The sequence below is a fragment of the Magnolia sinica genome, chromosome 3 (genome assembly GCF_029962835.1).
Source record: "Magnolia sinica isolate HGM2019 chromosome 3, MsV1, whole genome shotgun sequence".
Lineage (NCBI taxonomy): Eukaryota > Viridiplantae > Streptophyta > Magnoliopsida > Magnoliales > Magnoliaceae > Magnolia > Magnolia sinica.
This window is the reverse complement of record NC_080575.1, coordinates 108729709-108754000: the sequence shown is the minus strand read 5'-3', so window position 1 is coordinate 108754000 and position 24292 is coordinate 108729709. Positions and strand designations below refer to the sequence as shown.

Here is a 24292-nt window from a genome sequence, read left to right as displayed (position 1 = left end):
AGCCAGAATTAATCATGAAAGATGCTGACTACAAATTATTGCAGGTGACAAGTCAATTCTAAAACACCTATGCCTGATATCTATCAAAGTCTTTTGGATCTTTTAGGGTCATTATGGGTGAATAAGCATATGAATTCCTGTTAGTTTTGGTTCGGGAAGCATGTGGGCCCGCCAGACGACCTTCCCCTAGCTAAAAACAAGAATGGATCAAAAAATGTTGTAATTTATTCAAACCATTCCACAGGCCACGCCACTCGAGCCCGGTGTGAAAATATCCATGCATTAATCACCCCCGATGAGAAGTCTCGAACACGAGACCTCCTGCTCCGATACCACCTTGATGCGGGAACAATTGACAACTTGCTCTAAAAGCTCGAACTGATAGAGCATGGTGAATCAAACCCTTTATCACATAACCCAGGCCCCACATCACATGGGTTAGGACCTCCGCCAAAACCCCCTCGTGGGTCCCACTTCACATGGGTTCCGCTTCACACAAGCCAACCGCCTCACACGGGTGGGGCCGGCCTCATACGGGCCGCCCACCCCGAGTGTGTCCCTACATCCCATAGGCAACCCCACTCGAGCCCGGTGTGAAAATGCCCCTGCATTGAATTAACGCATTCCTAGTTTGAGTCCATAAGAGGCAAACACTAAACAACCCAAGTGACAGCCCCACATGTTTCTTGAATGTAACGAAACCAGTATGAAACTAGCTTTCACAAAAAACAACCCCAAGTGTCAGGAACTGCTTTTTTTTTTTTTTTTGAACGGTGAATAAATTTATTAGAAGGCCAATGGGCCAAAATGCAGAAAAAAAAAAAATATACAAAAATACAAGAGCAAGGAGCTCAAACCACCCATCCTCCTGTTTCCAATATTGGGGCCCCCACACTGACTGGATCGGATTTTATTTTTGGGAAAACATGTAGAAGGTCAGACCAAGCGGATGGATGGATCAGATCCCGCGGGTGTATGTGATACTGGCACATGTGTGACATGCCCATGAGCTTTATTGCACGCCCAGTTGCGCTTAGCAAAGCTCCATAATCAGTTCCAGAAAATGTACAAAATAAAAATGTGGCTTCTGACGAAAAAGAAGTTATGTCCTTGAGAAGCTGGACAAGGATGACTACAATTGTATTGTTTGTGGTCTAGTCAGAACATCAAACTTGGCCGTAAGAACCATGAAAAGTTATTGAGATAAATTTTGAACTAAAAACTAACAGTACTGGTCCAGAAAAGCATTATCAGACCTGTTTTACTATGCTAGATCGCCGATCAGATAACTGAGTGCATAGGGGAGCAACAAGTTGCTTCAAAAGCGTAGGGAAAGACGGATAATCAGCAGCACCTGATTAAAATAAAAAAATAAAAAAACACATAAATGCTGATGTGAATATCACATGAAATGGGATAATGAATGTAGCCAAAGAGAACTTACTTCAAAGTAGACATTAGTAACAAACGGAGCTGTTTACAACACATTATCCAACAAAAACGAATTGACTGTATTAGATCAATAAGATCACATTTTCCATGTCATCAGCCAAGTGCTAAACTTCAAATTAGAAGACAGGAATAGTGTGTCTAAGGAATTGCGAAAAAAGGATCACATTATGTGTTATTGCTTTACATCGCATGAAGTCGATAGAGCTCAGAGCCTTAGAGAAATCCAAAATTCAGAAAACAAGGGTCGGGCTATCAAGCAAGCTAGAATTATGCATAGAGGTAGAGGTAGAGGTAGATTTCTCCAGGTAGTTGATAGAACGCAATCGTTACTCTAAATTAATCAAGAGTTCTTTATCAACATTAAATGCATGCACACATTCCATGGTCACAAGAGCAGGTGAACCAAGGATTTAGAAATTTCTGATGTCAACTCATCCAACTCAATTTGGCCTCTTGACTATGTCAGAATTCTTAGGAGAAACATTGTATGGCTAAAACCACAAGGATCTGAACAGTTAACAGTCTAATACATTTCATGGAGAGGTCATGTATCAGCCAAGTCATACATACAACTCAATTTCATCAGAAATGACAATGGATCACATTCTTTAACCATTCTGTTGGTTAACCCTCAGTATTGAGATAGATCTTTTGCAGCTTGGGAAGTTCAAGATTGAGACTGTATAACAAAAGCAGTAATCTTGTAATTCTTGTTGTGCAATTTTTCTCACATAAAACAGATACCTGTCCACATACAGTACATTTGTGATTGTGTATTCTTGTTGTGTAGCTCTTCTCACATAAAGCATGGAAATTACATACGGTACATAAGTCTGTACATGACAGCTTTTGATTGCTCAAGGAGGTTGTGGGAAACCATGCCCCTCCCAAGTTTTGATGATCAAACTATCTTGAAATTGAGCAATAACTATTGAGTAATGACCCACGCATCCATGATACAATACAACGAGTACTAAAACTATGACCCCTTCTCCCAGAGGATGACAAAATTCAATTTATGCTTCTCAGTTGTTGCATCATCAGGTTCGTACTCAGACTATTTGCTAGTAAGGGAAACTAATCATAGTGGCTCACCACAACGGGGATAGCCTTCTGAGAATATGACAGAGAAACATCTTTGACTACTTGTGGGAAAGCACATTCATTGAGCGTTGAGCAGCTGGTGTTTCATTAAGTGTTTGTGACTTGCATCACTCCACATAACCAAATTCAAGTTTCTCTCAGATGGCCTCACATCCACATCTCTTCAAAGATCAGAATCCAGCCCTCTTGGGATTCTTCTTCCAACTTCGCATCCACAAAAATGCAATCTGCATCCATGATGGATACTACCAAAACCAGAAAATAAGCCATTCAAACATCACTTCAGAAGCCCCTGTTAAGACGTTAGTGTCACACATTTTATTTATTTTTTTTGAAAGCAACAGGATTATATTAAAAACGGAAGAAGAGAACAAGGGGGGCTGCTGAGTTAGCAGAACCAAAGCCACAAAACACTACAAGCCTAAAAAGAGAAAGTTAAAATCTCTAAGAAAAGACACATTAGAAGCCCATTCTATAAGAAGTTTTTTTGCTCTCGATCCCACAACTTGACCTCTAGTGACAGTTAACTGTGCCAGGACAAAGAGGCCTGAGATCAACAACACACACAAGTACCCAAAAATGACAAGCAAAGTTACATGATGAAAAGCATGAGGCACAACAGGAAGCAGTAGTAGTCTCTCTTTTCCCTGAAAATGAGGAACTAATGGCACAGTAGTGCAAACCGCTGAACAAAATCAAAGTGCCAAAGTGCATAGCCAACTCCGAGTACATGTGTGTGTGGTGCATAGCCAACTCCCAGTAAATGTGTGTGAAAATCATTAAAAAAAGACTGCAGATAAATAAAGTTCACAGAACACACACATGATCAGGCTTAACTTCCACTCAGCAACTTCTATTGACACTGAACCCACAGAAAACCTTTTAACTTTTGCTGGGCAAATCAAATACAAAAAATACAAGTTAAAAGAGAAAATAAAGGAGTATTTATAAGCAGTGTTCGCAGTATGGATATCGCCACATGTATTGCTGGCTGGGGATATTAATCATGTATTGACTTTTTATTTTTTATTTTTAAGTTATTAATCATGTATTGATATCACTGACTCAGGGAAACATCCGGGAAACATGGGGGAAATGGTGGAATTTCTTAACATAACTTCAGGAGACGCTAAAATACACATATTTGCATATCTAGGAATCAAATAATTGCAAAAAAGACGCATATATAATAAGTTTCCCTTTAGTGGCAGCCGAAAAGCATGTAACGCTTACTCAGGGAAACATTGGGGAAACATGGGGGAAATGGTAGAATTTCTCAATGAAACCTCAGGATATGCTAAAATACACATATTTGCATATCTAGGAATCAAATAATTGCAAAAAAGAACCATGCATAATAAGTTCCCCTTTAATGGGAGCCTAAAAGCATGTAACGCTTACTCAGGGAAACATTGCGGAAACATGGGGAAAATGGTAGAATTTATCAATGAAACTTCAGGATATGCTAAAATAGACATTTGCATATCTAAGTATCAAATAATATCAAAAAAAGATGAAGATATGCATATTTAGAAAAAAAATAATAAGCTTCCCTTTAATGGGGCCTTAAAAGCATGTATTGTTGACTCAGAAAAACATTGAGGAAACATGGGGGAAAATGGTGGATCCATCCATCCATTCATGCATGCATGCAGATACATACAAACAAACACACATGCATGATCCATCCATCCATGCATGCATAGATACATACAATGACACATATGTATATACATACATGCATAGATACATACATACATACAATGACACATACATTTATACATACATGCATCATCCATCCATGCATGCATACACACATATATATAAATACACCCATCATCCATCAATCTGTCCGTCAAGTCCAACCAACCATCCAACCATTGATGCATACATACATCCAGCTATGATCCATCCATCCATGTATGCATGCATACATATACACGCATATAAACATGTATTAAATCATACAACCATGCCCCCATAAAAGATTTTGAAATGAAATCTGTGTCTAATAAACAGATTTTTTGCAATATCAATACATTGGCGATACAAGCAACACCTGAAATTTACAAAGTCAAAAACATTGGCGATACTCAGTGATATATCACCAATACTTGAAACGCTGTTCATAAGTAGGGGTTATACCACAACCAACCTATTCTCATTCATCCTTTTCTCGATACATAAGTAACAAATCCTGCAAGAAGAAGTATGATGAAGCTTTTCTCAACCTAAATGATTAAGGAACTGAAATAGGCTAGGAATGAAAGACTCAGACGACCGGCGCCTTTTCTATTGAATTGTTTATCCAAATTAACACTACAAACACTGTGTAAGTGAGCAAGAATTAGCCAACACCCTCTACTCTGTTTAGGCGGTGTTTGGGTATTACTAAATTCCCATTGAGCAGAATGGCCATTGTGCATGTTTTTTCTATCAGAAGAAACAAGCTCACTCGCTATTTTGGGCCAGTTTGACAAAAAGTCCAATTCACCAGATTAATATTGCAATTTCTGCATATCCTGGCAGCAAGCCCTTCAAAATGCATGTGGCCACTAAGAATGTTGGGTGCCCATTTGAACTCTTCTCCAAATGGTGCTTAGTTCACAAAGTAAATAGTATCTTTCTCAAGAATTAATTTTAAAAACAGATAAGGGCCTTGAACATTAGAAGAAACAAGCTCACTTGCTATTTCGGGCCAGTTTGACAATAAAGTCCATTTCACTAAATTAATATTGCAATTTCCACACTACCCAACAGCATGCTCTTCAAAATGAATGTGGCCGCTGAGAATGTTGGGAGCCTATTTGAACTCTTCTCCAAATAATGCTTAGTTCATAAATAGATAATATATTTCTCAAGAATTAATTTAAAAAACATATAAGGGCCTTGAAGATTATCATATTTTCCATTACAACTTCATAATAATAAGCTTTAGAAACTTCGAATAGTTTAGACACTGGAAACCAAAAACCCAATTGAGAGCAGGGCACATGCGTTTGTGTGCCCAAATGCACCTGTAGGTGGAAAACAATAAAAGTACAAGTTGATACAAACCTCCAAAAACAAGGCCTTCAACTCTCTGCATAGCAGCAATTCTTACTGACCAATCTTTCTCTGGTACCAGAGTAGATGCAATCTTCTCAAATTCCCTAATTAATTCCTTCTCCGAATACACTTTGATGGGGTCAACCGATTTTTCTGCAGCATCACTTTCTCCTATATCTCACGAAGAGGAGGGCAGTGTGAGCATAAATATAGATGGCTAGATGCATTTAAGAAGGAAAAGCTTCAAAGGATGACTAATTCTAGACAAGAAACACAATTGCATGTAATATTAACAGCCAAATGAAAGGATGTCATAATTATATTTTCTCAAATTATTAGTAAAGAGTCACAAAGATCATATGAATATAAAAAGTCAAAAACAAATACAGAACTAGTAATGCATGCAACCGCAATTCCATAACATGCATTTATTCCACAATGAGGTCAACCAGACAAGCAGTACACAAGATTATCCTTTTTGCAAGGAGGATGCTAGAGTTTTCAACAGATCCATGTTGTTAAAGAAGGCCACTGGAAACTGGAACAACATAGAGAAAACAATACACAAAAAACTCCAGAACAACAAAATCCCAAATCTAATATTTAGAAAAGAGTCAAGTAAAGCAACTGCATTGATGTTGTGAATACTTAAATAATTTTTTTCCTGTTTAATTGACATGCAATACTGCCCAACCCCCCCAAGATTGACCAGTTTTCTTTGGCAGTTTGGTCGAACCAATCAGACCCATTTGGCCCTTTTCTGCCTAGAAATATGCTCATTTAAGATAATAAATTAGATAGAAATCAACAGCTAATCAATCAGCTGTTGGCCTAGTGGCAAGTGTTTGGTTTCTAGCTAGAAGGCATAGGTTCAATCTTTTAATGGATATGATTCCACTTTTTTAACAGAATATATCCCCGTAAGTACGGACCACGGTTTTAGGGTGACCTACCCCATTTTGGTGGCGGTTGCAGTCCAATCCAATCTGACCACCCGGTCCTGTCCAGGTTTTAGAACATGGCCTCACCTTATCAACCACGCTACACCATACTACCATAGATCATCACCACAATGATTTCAGCCAACTGTCTCTCAGCACTAACCCATGAGCAACCCTCCACAGGATGGGTCCAAACCTTTATGACCTTGAATTCACCATTCAACACTAGATATGCACATCTCAAAGATTAAGTCATGCATGTGGAAGTAGGAAATGAGTCAAATTATGAAATGTGAATGGCTAATTAAATCAGTAACTCATTTCCTGCACTACATCCCTCCTCTGCATTCCCATTCTAGGCCTTACCTCTCGCTACCCTAAGAGTATGGAGCCATTGAATTAATAGTTATCCACCACTCAACATGAAACAATCCAACTCATCGCAAGCTTGCTGTCAAAATGGCCCAAATTGTACAAGGTGCTTCCATTTTTTATGATCTAGATCACCACCACCCCTTTACATCTCATGAGCAGTGTTCTGCATATTGATGATATTGGCTGAAATACAAAAGATCCTGTGTAGCGACGGAATTATCATTAATACATGCCAATATATTGCGACATCTGCGATATTTCTTGATATTTCTCACAACATATGCAATGTTTAGCAATACTTTGATATTTCCCTCTTGTATCTTCCACTTGGAGAACTTAATGAAATTGGTTTCTATTGATTAATCTGCCTACCACACACTTCATCTTCTTTGTAGCTTTCATTCATGAAGTCAAATTTAATCACTAATACTGTAACTCCTTTGTCGTGTCTTGTTCCTTAAAGATTCTTCTTTCACTCTCTACCAATAGCTCCCTTAATACTCAGGTCCCTATTTAATTTCCATCTTTCGTAAACTGCCCTATATTGTTTCTCCCAATGGACCACATGATATACCATATTCTATCCCTTTTACTTGTGAGTTGTTTACTCCATAAAATCTTGCTAATTCTAATACCTGGCAGTCTACCCATGTTACACGAGCACTCAAAAGAAGATAACACTCAATTTAGCACAACAACACTCTTCTTTGTGCTAACCTGCTTTTTCTTTTCTTTGAGTGGGTTGTAAGCTTTTGCACCATCTCGGTGCTTCTTTAATAAATCTCAGTTATCTTTAAAAACAAAAAACAAAAAATGTATAGTACCATCATCATCTAAGCCTTATCCCAACTAATTGGGGTCAGCTGCTTGTCATGTATAGCATTTTAGTGATTTTTTATTTATTTATTTTTGAAGGATAATCTTTATTAAAGGCAGGAGCCAAAAGAAAAACAGCAAAACACAAACAGAAAGAAACACTAAATATACAACAAACTAGCCCTATGGTATAGCATTTTAATGATATGAACTCATTTTAGATATAATTGCATCACTTGTGACCGACATCACATAGTTTTGTTCCCTAAACAATGGAAAACTATATGCATAGATTTTTTGTAATGCTTTGGGTCCAAGTGAGTAATCATGTCATTTAACATCTCCTGAAGTTTAAGTGAACAATTACACCATTCTCCGAAAGTTTCCCCTATGTTTCCCTCAGACTGAGAGGCATGCAATATTACCCGATGTTTCCCACAATATTTTTATATCCCAAGGTTGCAATACATAATGAAATACCAATAGTTCAAGCACAAGTCATTAGTGAACAATTAATGTCACCATCAAAGTTGGCAGCAAGCAATATTAGGATCCAATCCCATCTGCATGACTGACTTGAAAATGCTCGTTTCCAAATTTTAGCAAAATTTCGAAGACAAGCAATCGAAGATATTCCGCAATATACCCTATAGGCATGGATAGCCACAACCATTAAATACTTTAGAATTGTCCTTGATAATTAAGGAACAACAAAGAAGGAAATTAAGGTTTGAAACTGGAAGCTAAGTGATTCTAGAAATGTTTTATCCTACATTCTTCACTAAATTTTGAGCCTTGGAAGCTAAATTTTGTGTTTGCCGATATATGTGTCATTGCCTTAAGGATGAACTTTTCATTTTCCATATGGGGAGACGGGCAAACGAGATTGTGGATGCACTTGCAAAAGAAGATCTTAGTTGTGAGTCTCTTTGCACAGGAATCCTTTCTCGCTTAAATTTTCTCACAAAAAAAGAGAAGTCACAATCAATTATTGAAACAATCAGGTTTGTTAATCCAGGGGCATTTTCACACCAAGCTCAAGTGGGGTGGCCTGTGGGATGCAAGGGCACACTTGGGGTGAGCGGCCCGTGTAAGGCGGGTGGCTCATGTAAGGCAGAACCCATGTGATGTGGGGCCCACGAGATGGGTTCGGCAGAATACCTAATCCATGGGATGTGAGCCCTGGGCTATGAGATAAAGGGATTGATTCAACACGCTCTATCAATTCGAGCTTTTAGAGCAAGTGGTTAGTTGTCCTGCATCGAAGTGGTATCAAAGCGGGAGGTCTCGTATTCAACTCATCATCGGGGGGGTTAATGCAAGAGTATTTTTACACCAAGCTCGAGTAGGGTGGCCTATGGAATGCAAGGGTACACTCGAAGTGGGCAGCCCGTGTGAGGCGGGTGGCTCGTGTGAGGTGAGCTCCACCCGTGTGAGGCGGGTAGCTCGTGTAAGGCAGAACCCATGCGATGTGGGACCCACGAGGGGGTTTCGACCAAGAACCTAATCCATGGGATGTGGGGCCTAGGCTATGAGATAAAGGGATTGATTCGCCACGCTCTATCAGTTCGAGCTTTTAAAGCAAGTGGTTAGTTGTCCTGCATCATTTGTTCATATCATTTTTATTAATGTCATTTACCAAGGAGTTCTCTATAAATAATGACCTTATTCGACAAATAAGGTGGTTCACAAAAGGGTCTGAGATTGTTCAATGCAAAGTAATGGACTAAGAATTCTCTCTCTTGTTGGTCTATCTGCAAAAACATTAGCATTCTAAGAAATTTAAACACTAGAAACATCCATAGGATCTGTGACATTCTAAATTTCACCAATAACATTACTAAGGTTAATGGGCCAGGATTCATTTTAGAGGACAGCTTTTGGAGGATTGGATTTCTGGCATCGATCTGGCTAGTGTGGAAGGCCAAGAACAGCAACAAATTTTCCAACAAATCGAAGTCGGTGAGAATGTTATTTCATAGAGTTATGGGTTATATCATTTATATGTCAACATGGGCCTCTAAGGGATTCCATTGTCTAAGGCATGTAACTCGGAAGAGATAAGAGTCTCCAACTTTGGTTAGGAGGATTTCCAGTGTGAAGGTTTTCTTGTATAGCCTGGCATGTAATTTATTGTATTTTCTTCTTTTGGTTAATATATTTTCCATTATCATCATTCAAAGAAAAAGATTAACGATTCCTTTTAAACACCCACAAGATAACATGAGAAGAGCCACCACCATGATCAGCCAACAAAACAAATATTGCTACGATTCTTAAGCCCTTCCAAACAAGGTATTCCGTATTGGAAACCGTGGCCGTAACAGTCACCACCATTACCAATACGTGGGCGTAGTGACCGTTACGACCCCCGTAACGGTTGAAAATTTTCTTTTGCCCGAAAAATTCTAAAAAATTATCTAGAAAATCAAGAATAATGTAAATATTTCAAATATGTATTCATTTTTTGTTTTGAACATGTTTATGGTAGTGTAATAGTCCACTCTTTGGTAAGAGTGTTGTATTGAGTTGTCTAGTGAATTATTTAATATAATTATGTCTCTAATGTTTACACATCACAATCAAACATTAAAACTAGAAATCAAAAAAAAAAAAGGACATAAATACTGCTTTTTCATTTTTTTGAAAAAAGGGCCCTTGGAAATTCTATTCACTCAAATCACTTCAATCCATAGTTTTAATCTTAAAAGCTATAATAAGAGTGGTCGAAATCTGTTGTAAAATTATATAGGAGAGTTTTGAAATGAGAAAAGTGAAAAAGAGAAGAAAATTGAATTTAAATAGAAAAAAAAAAGTGATCGTTTTTCGACCATTACTAGAGTAACGACCGTTTTGCCTTGTAACAGCCTTTACGGTCACCATAACGGCTAATACAGTGTCAAAAAACTAACAGCCCCATTTCACTCTCATATCGCGTAACAGTCATGGCCGTTACCTATACGTAACCTTTACGGGCGTATCATAACTGATAAGGAACACCTTACTTCCAAAAGATTGTTAGTTTGGCTTCATTGGAAACCCTGCCTCCTCTAGGTCAGGAGAACGCAACAACAATTGCCTTCATCATCACAAACCAAACCGCCAACCCTGAAAGACTAGGATCACAAACCAAATTCAGCAGATCATGTTGCTAAAAGAGCTAGACTATTAGTAGTTGAATGGGCGATTAATGTCGATAAGTTAAAGGGTTGTAATTTACTTTTCTTAGGTACATAGGTGGCAGTATCGCTATCTCGGCGGTGCTACCCTGTACCCTTTGCTTGCTTTGTTCTCTTTCTTTTTATTAATATATCTCGTAACGTCTCAAAAAAAAAAAATTGTACCTCTGAAAAGAAAAAAGTTTGCAAACTCCAAACAGGCGAAGTCTTCTATTGAGCCTCTGAATCTTCTAACACCTTGCTCTTCCTTAAGCTCCCAACAACCAATTATAAACCTATAGACACCCACTCCAGCAAACTATACACTTATCTTAAACCAAAGCTTATGTCTGAAAGCTTAAAATCCTTAGGGAAGCCTACTCAACTAACCACAACCCAGTTCATAATTAAGTACAAGGACCATGCAGGACCACTCGAACTCATCAGAAAAATCTAGGCGCCAAATTCCATATGATTGCCGCCCACACCTATTTGGCACATCTAGGCCCACCGACGACCATCAATGTCGCAAATTTGATCAAGTACGCGAGTTTGACAAAGGGTGGCAATCGGATTGCCACCCGCTGCCAACATCATTTTGCACACTAAACACAGATCCCCAGGATCCCCAAGACAATTGTGAGACAGATTCAACGACTGGGCAATCTGGTTGCCGCCCCAGGGGTAAAACAATCATTTTTCCTTTCTAAATTGTAAAAATACAAAGAATATCACTTATCAAACATACCCAAAAGTGCCGTGTGTCTCGCAGCCAACCACAACCCTTCACATGGCATGTTGCCCTTAAAATTCACACTTATTACCAAAAAACATGCCTTTCTCTATAAATGAGTTGTCCCTTTCTCATTTCTACACACAGACTTAGCTCTACACTTGGTTGCCTAGGGAGAGTGAAAGTAACAGTGAAGAGTGTGGGAAGACTGAGAGTGAGCATAGACTGAGGAGAGGGAAAGAAAGAGAGAGAGAGAGAGATCACCCATCCAAGCCATCCACCTCATCCAACCTTCAAACCTAGCCTCCTCAAGCATCCAAGCCATCTTAAGTGGTTCAATTTGATCGAGGCAGGGCCGGAATTGAGATCCACACTCATCTCCTCTTAGGAGTGCCATAGCACTCTCCTCCTCCCATATTTCCGCGTGCACGAGCAGCAATCCGACCGTCCATTTTTATTTTCTTTCTTTATATTACACATCTCCTTTCTTATACACCCCCTTGCTTATTATTCAAGTGACTCTTAAGTGTATGCTCTACACATTGTCGAATCCCCAGATCCTAGTGTATCAAAAATCAAACGTTGGTTGATTTTGTCCTTAATTTTATTTGTTCATTAGTTCACAACCCATTTGCCTATGCTTTTATTTTTCTTTTGCAACTACTATTTTCTTGAGTACTTACCTAGGTTAAGACACCGCGATCTCCTTAGTAGTTTTTTTTTTTTTTTTTGAAAGATTACTTTATAGATTAGAAAGAGAAAGGGGCAGAGTACAAGGGGAAAAGGGGATTGTCGAGCAGGCAATCAGGCCTTTACAAACCAAGAAAGTAGAAATCAAAATCCTTAAATCCTACTACACAAACCAGCCATTCGATTAGCACGCATTTGGCTTTGCTGGCGATCACCGGCGCAAGGGAGGCAGAGTCCCTGAAGCATCTGTTGTTTGACTTGTTTCTCTCTTCCCAGACAACCCACCCTATGGCTATGAGTAGGGGTGCACGCGGGTCGGTTCGGTCCAGTTCTGGGGTGAAACCGGAACCAAACCATTCCTAACAGTTCTACAATTTTTGGAACCGGAACCGGACCGTTAGTACCCTAGAACCGAACCGAAACTGGACCGTGAAAAACAGTTCGGTTCCGAATCGGTTCCACGGTTCTGGGCTTTTAAAAAGCTAGCCCAGTTAGTGATTCACCAAGAACTTTTGGACCTGGATCCGCTCTATGGGTCTTAGGTATAAGATCCCTACAGCGACGTACTCAAAGCGGTTCAGTTCTGATTTAGTACTTAGATAAAGAAATGAAGGTAGGTGTTCATGCCTTCAATGGAGAAGGTGGCCTTAGAACTGAAAGATTTGATGTGCCACAAGGAATCCAAAGCCAGTAAAGTACTCACCACAAAATACATGTCAAAAATAGTAGAAGAGCCCTGACTTGGAGAACCAAAATGCTGAGCAAGCAATGCAATGGCAAGTAGTTATAAATCAAAAATAGCAGAAGCAATCAAGTGTTGCTGCTATCTATCATGGCGCTCCACCGATATTCTTTATAGAAAACAGAATCGATTCATATGGACCATTGTCCATATCTGACACCTCTAAAAGATCTACCTGAATGATTCAAGGGCATGTAAATGGACAATTGCAAAAATTAGGAATTGATACATGCACGTTTAATGGGCCAAAATTCAATCGGAGTTCACCAGATGAACAATCTGATCACCTGTTTGTGTGGGGTTTTTTTGGCCCAATCTACGAAAAATGAAAACATTAAACCCACTACATCATAGAGGCTGGAAACCAACACCCAACCTAAAACAAATGGTGTGGGAAGATCAATGCATATTCCAACAGTTCGGATCTACGGTTTGGATCAACGGTTAGGTTCGGTCTTACAAAGCCCTAAACCGGAACCGATCCGTATTCAATGGTTCTCGAAATTTTGGAACCGAAACCAGTACTATGTAGAACCGGACCAAACCGGACCGATCCAACAGTTCCGGTCCGGTTCCACGATTCCACCAGTTCGATGTGCACCCCTAGCTATGAGAGTCATGCGCGTTTTTTACCAAGGTTGACACTGTGCCAGGACTTGAGAAGGATGGTAGAGTACCTCCAGAAACTAGCAGGGGGGAGATCAGGATGGTAGTAGCTTGAATCGGCTAGTCACTTTTTAATGTTGTTTACAATCGGCTAGTTAGATAAGGACAATCGGAACCCCAAATATCCCTACAAATCCTAAAATCTCATAAAGTAGAGACCATACATAAGTGCAGGTTGAGAAGGGTACCTACCTCATTCCTTCTCTGTCACTGAGGTCCTTACCTGGAATCTCTGGCCACAGACCACATCCAGGAGGCATCTCAGTGGGAGAATTAAAGACTCCCCAATCCAAGGCAACTCTATGGTGTCTAACCAGCAGTAGATTCTAGGCTTTTATTGGCTAGTGGCAACTCCAAGTCTTTCAAATGTAACATTTTGAGTCCAAACCACACCCATTCTAAAACCAAGGCCAACATAGAAACACACGCACCTCAATAGTGTGCACACCCACCCCATGTAGAAAGCGAACATAAATCTTTCCTTCCCAGGTGGATTTTTCTGATGAGTTCGAGGTTTCCTGCAGGTCCTTGTGCCTTATTATGGACTAAGTTATGGTCAGTTGGGTAGGCTTTCCTAAGGGTTTCAAGTCATCAATCATTGGTTCTGGTTCAAGATGAGTGCACAGTTTGCTTGGGTGGTTTGATAAGCATTTCGGGAGGTATGGGTGATCTCTCTCTCTCTCTCTCTCTCTCTCTCTCTCTCTCTCTCTCTCTCTCTCTCTCATGCGCTCCTTAAGTAACCAAGTATAGAGCTAAGTGTACTTGTAGAAATGAGATGATGGGGTATTTATGGAGAAAGGCATGATTTTTTGTACTAAGTGTGAATTTTAAGGGCAAACATGTCATGTGGAGGATTGTAGTTGGCTGAAAGACTCGCAACACGTTTGGATAGGTTTGATAAGTGGTATTCTTTGTAATTTCACCACCCGAGAAGGGAAAATGACCATTTTATCCCCAGGGCAACAATATAATTGCCTCCCAACCGCCGAATCTCTCTAATAGATTTCTCGGGGATCATGGGGATCTATGCACAGTTTACGAAATGATGTTGACTGTGGGTGGCAATCGAATTGTCGTCCTTTTTCAAACTTGTAATAATCAAATATGTGACAATAATGGTCTCTGACAATGTTATCAAAATCCTTATTGTATTGCAAATCGTAATAGGGGTTGAATCGTATCGAATCACAAATCATATCGTAAATCGTAAGAATTTTTATAATTTTCTTTTAAAAAAATTGAAAAAATATGAAATATATAAATAAATTAGAAAAAAAATCAAAACTCATCAGTCATCCTTTTGCCATTAAAATGCACCTATTAATACTATGTCATGATAGTGTTAAACGATTCTTATATTTCCTTCTTTTTTAGTCTTTCAAGAAAATATCCCTTCAAAACATACAAGGATCCTTTAATAATGTATGTTCTTGTTACCTCAAGAAATATCTCTTAAAAACATACAAGGATCCTTTAATAATGTATGTTTTTGTTACCTTTCTTGAATGTAGAATCACATTCAAAAAGCGACATTTGATTTTGTAGACCAATGAAAAAAGATAGTTTGATTTCTAACTATCACTCCCACAATACATACAAGTCAACATGATTGTAACCATCCATAAAAACATTCCAGATAAGTTATACATCAGTTTGGTGTTTCGACCAATTAAGAAGGAAAAAAAAAAAAAACACTCCCTGATTTAACGTTGAAGAGAATATATGTCATTTAATCTCTTATAAAGATTAAATAAAATAATTTACCTTTTCTAAATGACTATGATTTAACATTGAAGAGAATATATATCATTTAATCTCTTATAAAGAACAAAATAAAATAATTTACCTTTTTCTAAATGATTCTTAAAGCCCTCACCAATTAAAAAACAGAAAATGATAGCCAAGGGAAGCTTAAAATAGAAGAGAACAAGTATAATTGAATCATAAGTCAGGATTTGAATAAATTGTCGGACTCAAATCATAGAATCATAGGATTGCTATAAAAAAGGGGATTCAAGGTGGGACTCAATCAAATCATTTTGCTAAAGATTTGACTCAAATCGTATATCGTAAATCGTAAGATTTTAACAGCACCTGTCTCCGATGGGCCTTGATGTGCCAAATAGGTGTGGGTGGCAATCAGACTGGATGAGTGCATTAAATTCCTTGAACATCAGTTCCAAATCCAAATGTGACACATCTTGAACATGAGTTCCATTAAATTCCTTTCTATTTATCATGAAGGTGATATTGGTGACCTTGAGTCTCTACAGTAATTTTCAAAAGAAGACTGCTAACAGAAGCACCAGACTCCTTTCTTCCAGATTCTGACAAGACACTGCAATTGGATAGCTTTAATGATACATCCCGTCCAGTGTTGTAAATAGCATGTAGTGTTTGGCCTTCTATAGCGTGTAGCGTTAAGCTACACAATACTTAATATTTTTAAATTAAAATAACAGAAAAATATGATAAAATTCACAGAATGCATAATTCCTATGAGTTCCTGACTGCGAATCTGGATCACCAAGCACATATTTTCATGCAAAATCTCACCGTCTCTTTGCCTTTAGACATCTCTAAGTGTGAGCTCTTTTTTTATTTATTGAAGCGTCACAAATTCATGATATGGACCACAATTTGGATGGTCTGGATTGATCTAATGTAGTGCCACATGTAATGGGGATGAGTCACCACCATTTTAAAATAGGTGTTGAACTAACATGGAAGAAATACTTAAAAAAAAAGAGATTTCAGGTAGCGTACGCTACATGTAGCATCAGGTAGTGTATGCTACATGTAGCATACGTTAGATGCCCTGTAGCTTACGCGGCTAGGGAGCTATACTACATAGCGTTTTATCTTCGCAATGAGTGCTGCTGAAAACACTAATCCCATCTGTCGAAATTTCACATCACACTCGAAAAATCTTGAACCTTTTTTTTACACACACTCACACCCCAAACACACCCAAGCACTCACACCACAGTGGGATTTCACCACAATGGGTTCTCGAACCCATGAACTCGTGTTGAAACTCGTGTGAGTCTACCACCGAGGCATGAGTAAAAAATCTTGAACCTGTATCTCGTAAAACTCAACTTATCTAAACATGCAAGAAACATATAGTTGATGATTGTTTGACCAAACAGATGATTCATTGTTTCTTCTTTACACATCATACATCTAACCAGGACTGTCGACTCTTGAGAGTTGAGATACCTGCATGTCAAAACTTGTCCACCACAGCCAGCCAACAGAACACATCTCATAAGGCTCTGGCCCACCCGAAGCCTTAAGAAAGGGTGAAGGAAGCTGGACAGAACAATTATAAACAGCTTCACACAACGATGCAATAAGAAAGGTGCATGGCCACAAAGCTGGAGACAACATTGTGAAACCTTTAGCTCCTTTTGTGTCAGTTTTCTGGTTACCAAACCTCATTCATCTTATGTCTGCTTAAGTTTCAAACCATAGACAGAATTTGGTGCCTCCAAGTGAGATGTCCCATTCTAGAAGCATTTAACTCAAGCTTCTTAGCAAGTTATAAAGCACGGTGTAAAAGTTCATACACATACCATCGAAATTACAAACATTCTATTAAAGATCATCTACAAGTGCAAAGAGGAGTACAAGTGTAAAACATGCAAGATGCATCTCTTTTTGTTAATCAAAATATCGATGCATCTCAATGGCACTGTCATTATTTCTGATCCCTGTGATATTTCCATTTTCCCCTTCAGACTGGGAAGGAGATAGCTGAATCCAGCTGCAGGTGGCCGCAAGGGGGCTCGTAGTTACGCATAAAGTAGTTATGTATAAAAATAATAAACAGATACAAGAAAGCGTATTGCAGAAGAAAATTAATGATAAGGCACGGCATACCAGCATCATAAAATGTGCATAAACATACCTTTGCAGGATTGTTGTAAAAGAAGGATAAACGAACACCAGAATCTCTAAAGTATTCAAGGCAAAAGTACCACTAACCTCCGGAGAAGGATGATTCACGTGCAGTATTCTTAGTCTTTGGGCTGTTTCTTTTTTGGTTATATGCAGGCAGACTAGTAGACTTCATTTCTAGTGGGATGAAATGACCTGTAGGTCCATCAGAAGAGTGAATCTTTGGCTCAATCTTCTCTAGCCTAGCATTTATTTCTTTCACCTGCAGTATGAGGTGGAAGTGAAAATTAACGCAAATAAGTAAAAGGACAAACCCAGAGCTTCTTTATTTTCTCTGAATAACACTGTTGGAAATATCCAATAATTTATCGTATATATGTCAATGCAAACTGTCTACGTCTAACTATTACACATATATCCAGACCGAGTAGAACCAAAGGTCAAATAGAAAGGCAGTATGAGAGGAGAACGTTTGACCCTATAATGATTACCAAAGATGTAGGAAGATGATGACGCTGCAATTCATCACGGAATTGAGGTCCAACTTGCGCGTACATCTCCTGGAGGAAGGGGGAAAGAGCCACAGTTAATTAAGTAGACTAGTGCCCTGCCTTTCAACAATTTAGCACATCAGTTAACAAGCCAATCAGAAGCTATACTATGATAAGTAACACCACATGTTAGAGTGTTAAAAAGACTTTAAGACCACATAAAACTTCCACTTTCTGCATCCATTTAAAATGGCAATGAACAGAATCAAATTATTGCGGCATGTAAGGAAACCATATATTGCTGCATTTGTAACTTACATTACATAGGCCATCGTTACTTCGTTATAAACTCATGAGGAAGAACTTCGAATCCCAGTATATACCATATGGTCGTAATAAACTTAAAGAAAAGCTTTTCAACTATCTAGTTTATTATAGAACAGAGAAGAAAAGGACCATCCATGGAACCACCACCAAGGAATTTGATCAAAAGCCTCATCCCAGTCTATGCTTTTACACAATCTATCGTCAATCCCAATATTGTCTAGAATCTTGATTGAATCTCGCATGCATATCCAAGATGGTTATGGCAATCAATACATGACCTTTGGTCCTTGCACACCGGAAGTTGGCAAGAACTCTAAACAACATCAATCAACAAAACGACTGGTCAAAGTTTACAGAGGTAAAAAAGGCATTTCTTAAGAAAAAGAAAATCAATGATCATTACTAACCTCAATGCACAAAGTAGCCGCTTCCCTAACGCCATGATTTGAGTCATTCAACAACTGCAAAACCTGACAATTCAAAATACACTTATTATGAAACTGGGATTTTGCCCTATAAGGAAAAACCATGTAAGAAAATGCATATCTTTTCCAACCCAACAATCAGGTAGCAGACATACAGGAGGAAGTAGAACACGTTGAAGAGGAAGCTCCGTAGATGCAAAAAGACCAATTGCTGATGTGACAGTGCGTGCAAACTCTTCACGGACTCTCCAGCTCTTGTGTGTCCATGCATAACTGCCAGCTCTTTCAACAATGATCGTTGGTGAAGAGACCTAATTCACATACAAACACTCAAAAGTTTCACTTCATTTTTCCTTCTTCAAAAAAATCAATGGAAAACAATACCTTGGCTAACACAAACCCAACTCCAGTGGGGTTTGAAAGACAAACAAAAAAAAAAAAAAAAACACACACACACACTCCAACAGCAGGGAGAACAAATAATTATTCATTCCACTGAAGTTTTTTTTTTTTTTTGCAGGGGGAGGAGCTTAAAGCTCATTACTCGGATATATAAATCCTTCAATCAGTCTGGAACACAAGCGCCAGAGGATCAACTAAATTGAGTGATTTAATAGAATAATCAGATTGTACATGGGTGTACCACTCAAGATAACCAAGACATTATTTGAGCCAGAGTCTCATCATCAGTGACTTGGCATGAAAGAATCCCTCCTGCCCATCTTTCTGGGAATACCCAGAGACACCAAAAGTCCGATCAGAAACAACCCGCTAATTCAGGGCGCACATGCGTCCCCACCCAAATTGAGCCAACCGGTGGTTTTTCACATCATAATTTGTAACATGGTCATTCAAGCGGTATTCCTAAAACCAGTGCCAAATTACCAATCCCAAAGCCCTATTCCTAAAACTTTGCTCCAAATCACAAGCAGCGATTTTTTCAGGTCCTGCTGTAAAGGGGAAAAGAAAATACAAAGAAATCCTACTACAAATGTCGCTGCTGGAAATCCATTCAACTCGCAATTGCTGACAAATCCCAAAGCCCTATTCCTAAAACCAGTGCCAAATTACCAATCCCAAAGCCCTAAATTTCTAAACCCGCCACCAAATTACCATCCCCTTTGTCCAGAATTTGCAGAAGAATCATAAAAAAATAAAAATGCACAACCGCACTAGTGAGAATTCCCCAAGAAATCATTAAAAAACAACTGAAAGTCTTGCCGGGATCTTTCTAGGACTCTTCCTACCTCCATGAGTGTAAGCAACAGCCGTCGTGCTGCGTCCCGCACTGGCTGCTTTCCGTCCCCCAGCCTCTCAACGGCGGCCGGCAAGAGCGCATTGAAATGCAGCTTCAGATGCTCCCCTGACAGCACAGCAGCAGACGCCAACGCCTGCAGCGCTCCTTGCGAGACCCTGAAGTTGTTGTCTTTGAGGAGATCCATGCAGCAGTCGACCAGGGAGGTGACTTCGGAAGACGACAGGCTCTTCCTGGAAGCTTCTAAAAGCTGGTGGAGGCGCTCCACCCCGGCCATCCGCTCCTTCGTGTCTTTGGCACGTGCCAGTTCCAGAGCCTCCTCCATTGATGGAAGCTCGGGTTAGGATTAGGGTTTTGGATCTAAGGTTAGGGTTAGGGTTTGGGATCTGAGACAGTAATAGAGGAAGAAAACGGGGAAGAAGGGAAGGAGAAGGAAGTCGAGAAAAACGGGAGGGCAATATGATAGGTGGAAAAACCAGAAAGTTCGGTAGATTTGAAGGAAGTGAGTAGCTATCTGAGTAGCGACGATTGGTAAGTCTATTCGATCGCTTAGGATGAAGAGTGACTATCTCCGCACAAGTGCCAACGTGGCATTTTCTAACAAATCACGGACGTCCATCAAGCTCATCACACCTAGATTATACCCTTTAGTCCAATGCTAGATTCTATTTAACTACCGAACAGGCTACTTCGAACCGAAGCCTTTAGCAATTTTATCTAACCGTTTATTTTTTTCATACATATTTGTATGATCTAATCAATGGAGAAGAAATTTTATTTTTTCAGAGATATGGCTGATATTCTTGGTACATGATGAATGGTTTATAATTATCATACGACTTCTACATTGGCACCTTTGCTGAGAAGAATTGAATTCTCACGCGAGCGATTTCACTTTGTACTCCTCTTTTAGGGAAGTTACTTACCGTGAGATTAACCTTGGTTTTTATAAAATTGACGGGACGATGCCACTTTGCTTTGGAAGTGAGCGAAGAGATGCATTTTGCCATTTTAGGGAAAGGGTATGCATGCCTGCTAGGAGGGCTGCATCGAAAACTGGAGTCGTCGCCAGTTTTGTGGGGGTGGGGAAACTGATCAGCGGTTCAGGATGTTTCCTTTGTGGGTAATGCAAATTGCACTCGCGCAAGTAATCACGTGACAATTCACAACACGTGCGAGATCTAAGCCATTTAAAATACTCTGCATCAACAAATCATAGCCGCCCATTATCTAGTTGGCCACGTTTGTTTCTAGAAGTTGGGCAATTTTCATTGGCCACCCAAATATTTATGTGGGTCCAGAGGAAACCCCATCATATATGGTAAAAGCAATTATAGATACGGCTCGCTGATGAACGGCTCATATCTTCACCCGATGCGGTTGTGGAGGATGACTCCATGAAAAATTGAACACGCGCGAGTGAATTAGAACAGTGACAGTTGTAAATACGAAACTCGCGCGGACGCGGATTGCCTACCCACGCTGCCAGTGGGGAGGTGGCTACTGGACGGTTCTCTGTGGGCCATGAGTTTCATCCACGCCATCCAAATGTATTTCCAGATCATTTTATTGCAAATCCCGAAAACTAGGAAGATCCAAATCTCAAGTGGACCACACCACAAGAAGACTGCTGATTGAACACTCACCATTAAAAACTTCCTAAGGCCAACTTAATTTTTTATTTTCCATTAAACCTATTGATTATGTCACCAACACATGATTTTTAAGGGAGGTTACAACTATCAGTCACATCCGAAACTTTTGTAGCTGTCAAGAAGTTTTGAATGGTGGGTGTTCACTTTCTTGTAATGTAGTCTACGGGAGACTTGGATACACCCTATTTTTTATATCATGCATTAAATAATCAGGAAAAATGAATAGATGGCATGGAAACCATACCGGCATAGGCTCTCTTATTCCAACGTGATAAAAAAAGTTTTATCCACTCCGTCCATCCATTTTACGTATCATGTTAAGATACGAGTCATATCCAAGATTCAAGTGGACCACACCACTCAGTCAGTTGTAATAATGGCGCCCATTGTTGAAACCATCTTAGGGCTCTCCATGATATTTATTTGTCATCTAACCTGTTTCAAGAGGCAACACAGTAATATCAGCTTGATTCAAACCTTTTGTATCTCCTACGATGTTTTTAATGGCTGAGAGTTCATTTCCAACAGTTTGTTCAATTTATGCATTAGAATTGTATCATATTTAAGTTGTGCCTTAAAATGACATATAACAAATGAACGAATAAAACGTATGTATTACTGGAGCCCTGCCTGGATGAAATATCGTTCCCGCGGGGGACCCACTCCACTTACGTGGCAATGGCATTTCCGTGTATTACAGATCTCGACGATCCCACTACCCGTTCTCATTCGTATGTAACAGATTTCTACGGACCGAGCACTCGTTCTCATTCGTACATAACAGAGCCTCACATGCATTAGCCACATGATCAGGGAAACGGATTGGCTACTCCCCTGCCACCAGCCCGGTTTCTGTAGTCAGTGCTCCGTTGGCCTCACCATGATGTATGTATTTCATCCATGCCGTTCATCTATTTTTTAAAATCATTTTATGGTAAAAGACCAAAAATGAGGTATATCACAGTCTTAAGTGGACCACATTATGAGAAACAGTGTTGAATAAACATTGACCATTAAAAACTTTTTGGGGGCCAAAAAAGTTTTGGATCAAGCTGGTCTTTGTTTTTTATATTCATATGGATCTGTATGACTTAATCAACAGATTGGATGTCAGGTAAACAGTACATTCGGCCTTAGGATGATTTTAATGGTGAATATCTAATCACTATTGTTTTCCTGTGATATGGTTCACCTTAGATTTATATCCCTCTCATATTTGGTATCAAGCCTTAAAATGATATGTAAAAATGGATGAACGGAATGGATGAAACACATACATCACGTGGGGCCCACAGAGCACCGACCACCGGTGGCAGTGGGAGCAGCCAGTCCGTTTCCCATGGGCAGACGAATTCTCTTAAGGGCCCGTTTGGCCGGGTGGATTGGAAGGGATTGAATGGTACTAAGGTGGATGGCATGGATTTCTAGGTAGTGATGGTGATGTCGGTGGATTGTCTTGGGATCCATGGGATTGTTTTATTCCTGGATTGCTATATCCAGTCCGTTTGGCATGCCTGGCTAATCCCGGGATTAAACCTTCCCATCCCTTCCAATCCCTCAATCCAAACACGTCCCAGGTAAATTTGAACGGATTAGGGTGGATTGGATGGGATTTAAAGGTAATGATGGTGTTGTCAGTGGATTGTCTTAAGATCCATAGGATTGGGATCAGATCAGCGACTCTGTTTGGCACGCCTGGCCAATCCCAGGATTTAACTTCCAATCACTTCCAATCCGACCGGCCAAACGGGCCCGAATCGGATCCCCTTGGGTTGTTGATGTCACCAAGTTCCGTAGGCCCTGTTCTGATGTATGTTTCATGTCCACGCCATCTATCCATATTTCCTGATCATTTTAGAACATGCCCTAAAAATGAAGTGGTTCCATAGCTCAAATGAATAACACCAGATTAAACAAGTTTTGGATCAAGCTGATATTTTGTTATCCCTTCATTCAGGTCCATGTGACATCGTCAACAGGTTAGATAGCAAATAAACATAATGTAAGAAGGCTAAAAGGTGGACGGCAATGTCAAAACTACTTTATGTGGTCTTGTCCACGTATGTTTTGGATCTACTTTGCTTCTTGGCCCATGACCCCAAATTGATCTCCAAAATTGGATGGACTGGAGATATAATATATACCCCATGGTAGGGTCTGAAGAACTTGGTGATGTTAACACACTTCACAATCTGGTTTAAATCGTAGTGTTGTTATGTGTTGACTAAACTAAGTTCCATGGATTCCACCTCAATCTATGTTTTATATCTATATTATATTCATACCATTTTTCTATTTTTCAATATCATTTTATGCCATTGCTAAAAAAAAAAGTAACAGATTTTAAGCTCAAGTGGACCACACCATAAAATGTAATAGAAAATTGAATTGAGTGCGAAAAAAAGAGACAGATTTTAAGCTTAAGTGGACCACACCATAACAAATGGTAGGGAATTAAATTGAATGCAAAAAAAAAAAAAATAGAGACAAATTTTAAGCTTAAGTGGACCA

The 24292-nt window shown here is 39.4% G+C and overlaps 1 protein-coding gene across 1 annotated transcript in view; it reads right to left on the bottom strand.

The window, feature by feature from the left end:
- Positions 1 to 20623, bottom strand: part of LOC131240640 (CLIP-associated protein-like) — a 37427-nt gene extending 16804 nt beyond the window's left edge. Inside the window, exons 1-7 of the mRNA XM_058239002.1 lie at positions 20119 to 20623; positions 19027 to 19182; positions 18854 to 18916; positions 18120 to 18188; positions 17716 to 17890; positions 5614 to 5775; positions 1257 to 1354 (exon numbers count right to left, since the gene is read on the bottom strand). Coding sequence (XP_058094985.1) covers positions 1257 to 1354; positions 5614 to 5775; positions 17716 to 17890; positions 18120 to 18188; positions 18854 to 18916; positions 19027 to 19182; positions 20119 to 20451 — 1056 coding nt within the window. The 5' untranslated portion in view covers positions 20452 to 20623. The remainder of the gene's footprint in view (positions 1 to 1256; positions 1355 to 5613; positions 5776 to 17715; positions 17891 to 18119; positions 18189 to 18853; positions 18917 to 19026; positions 19183 to 20118) is intronic.
- Positions 20624 to 24292: the final 3669 nt, after the last annotated feature.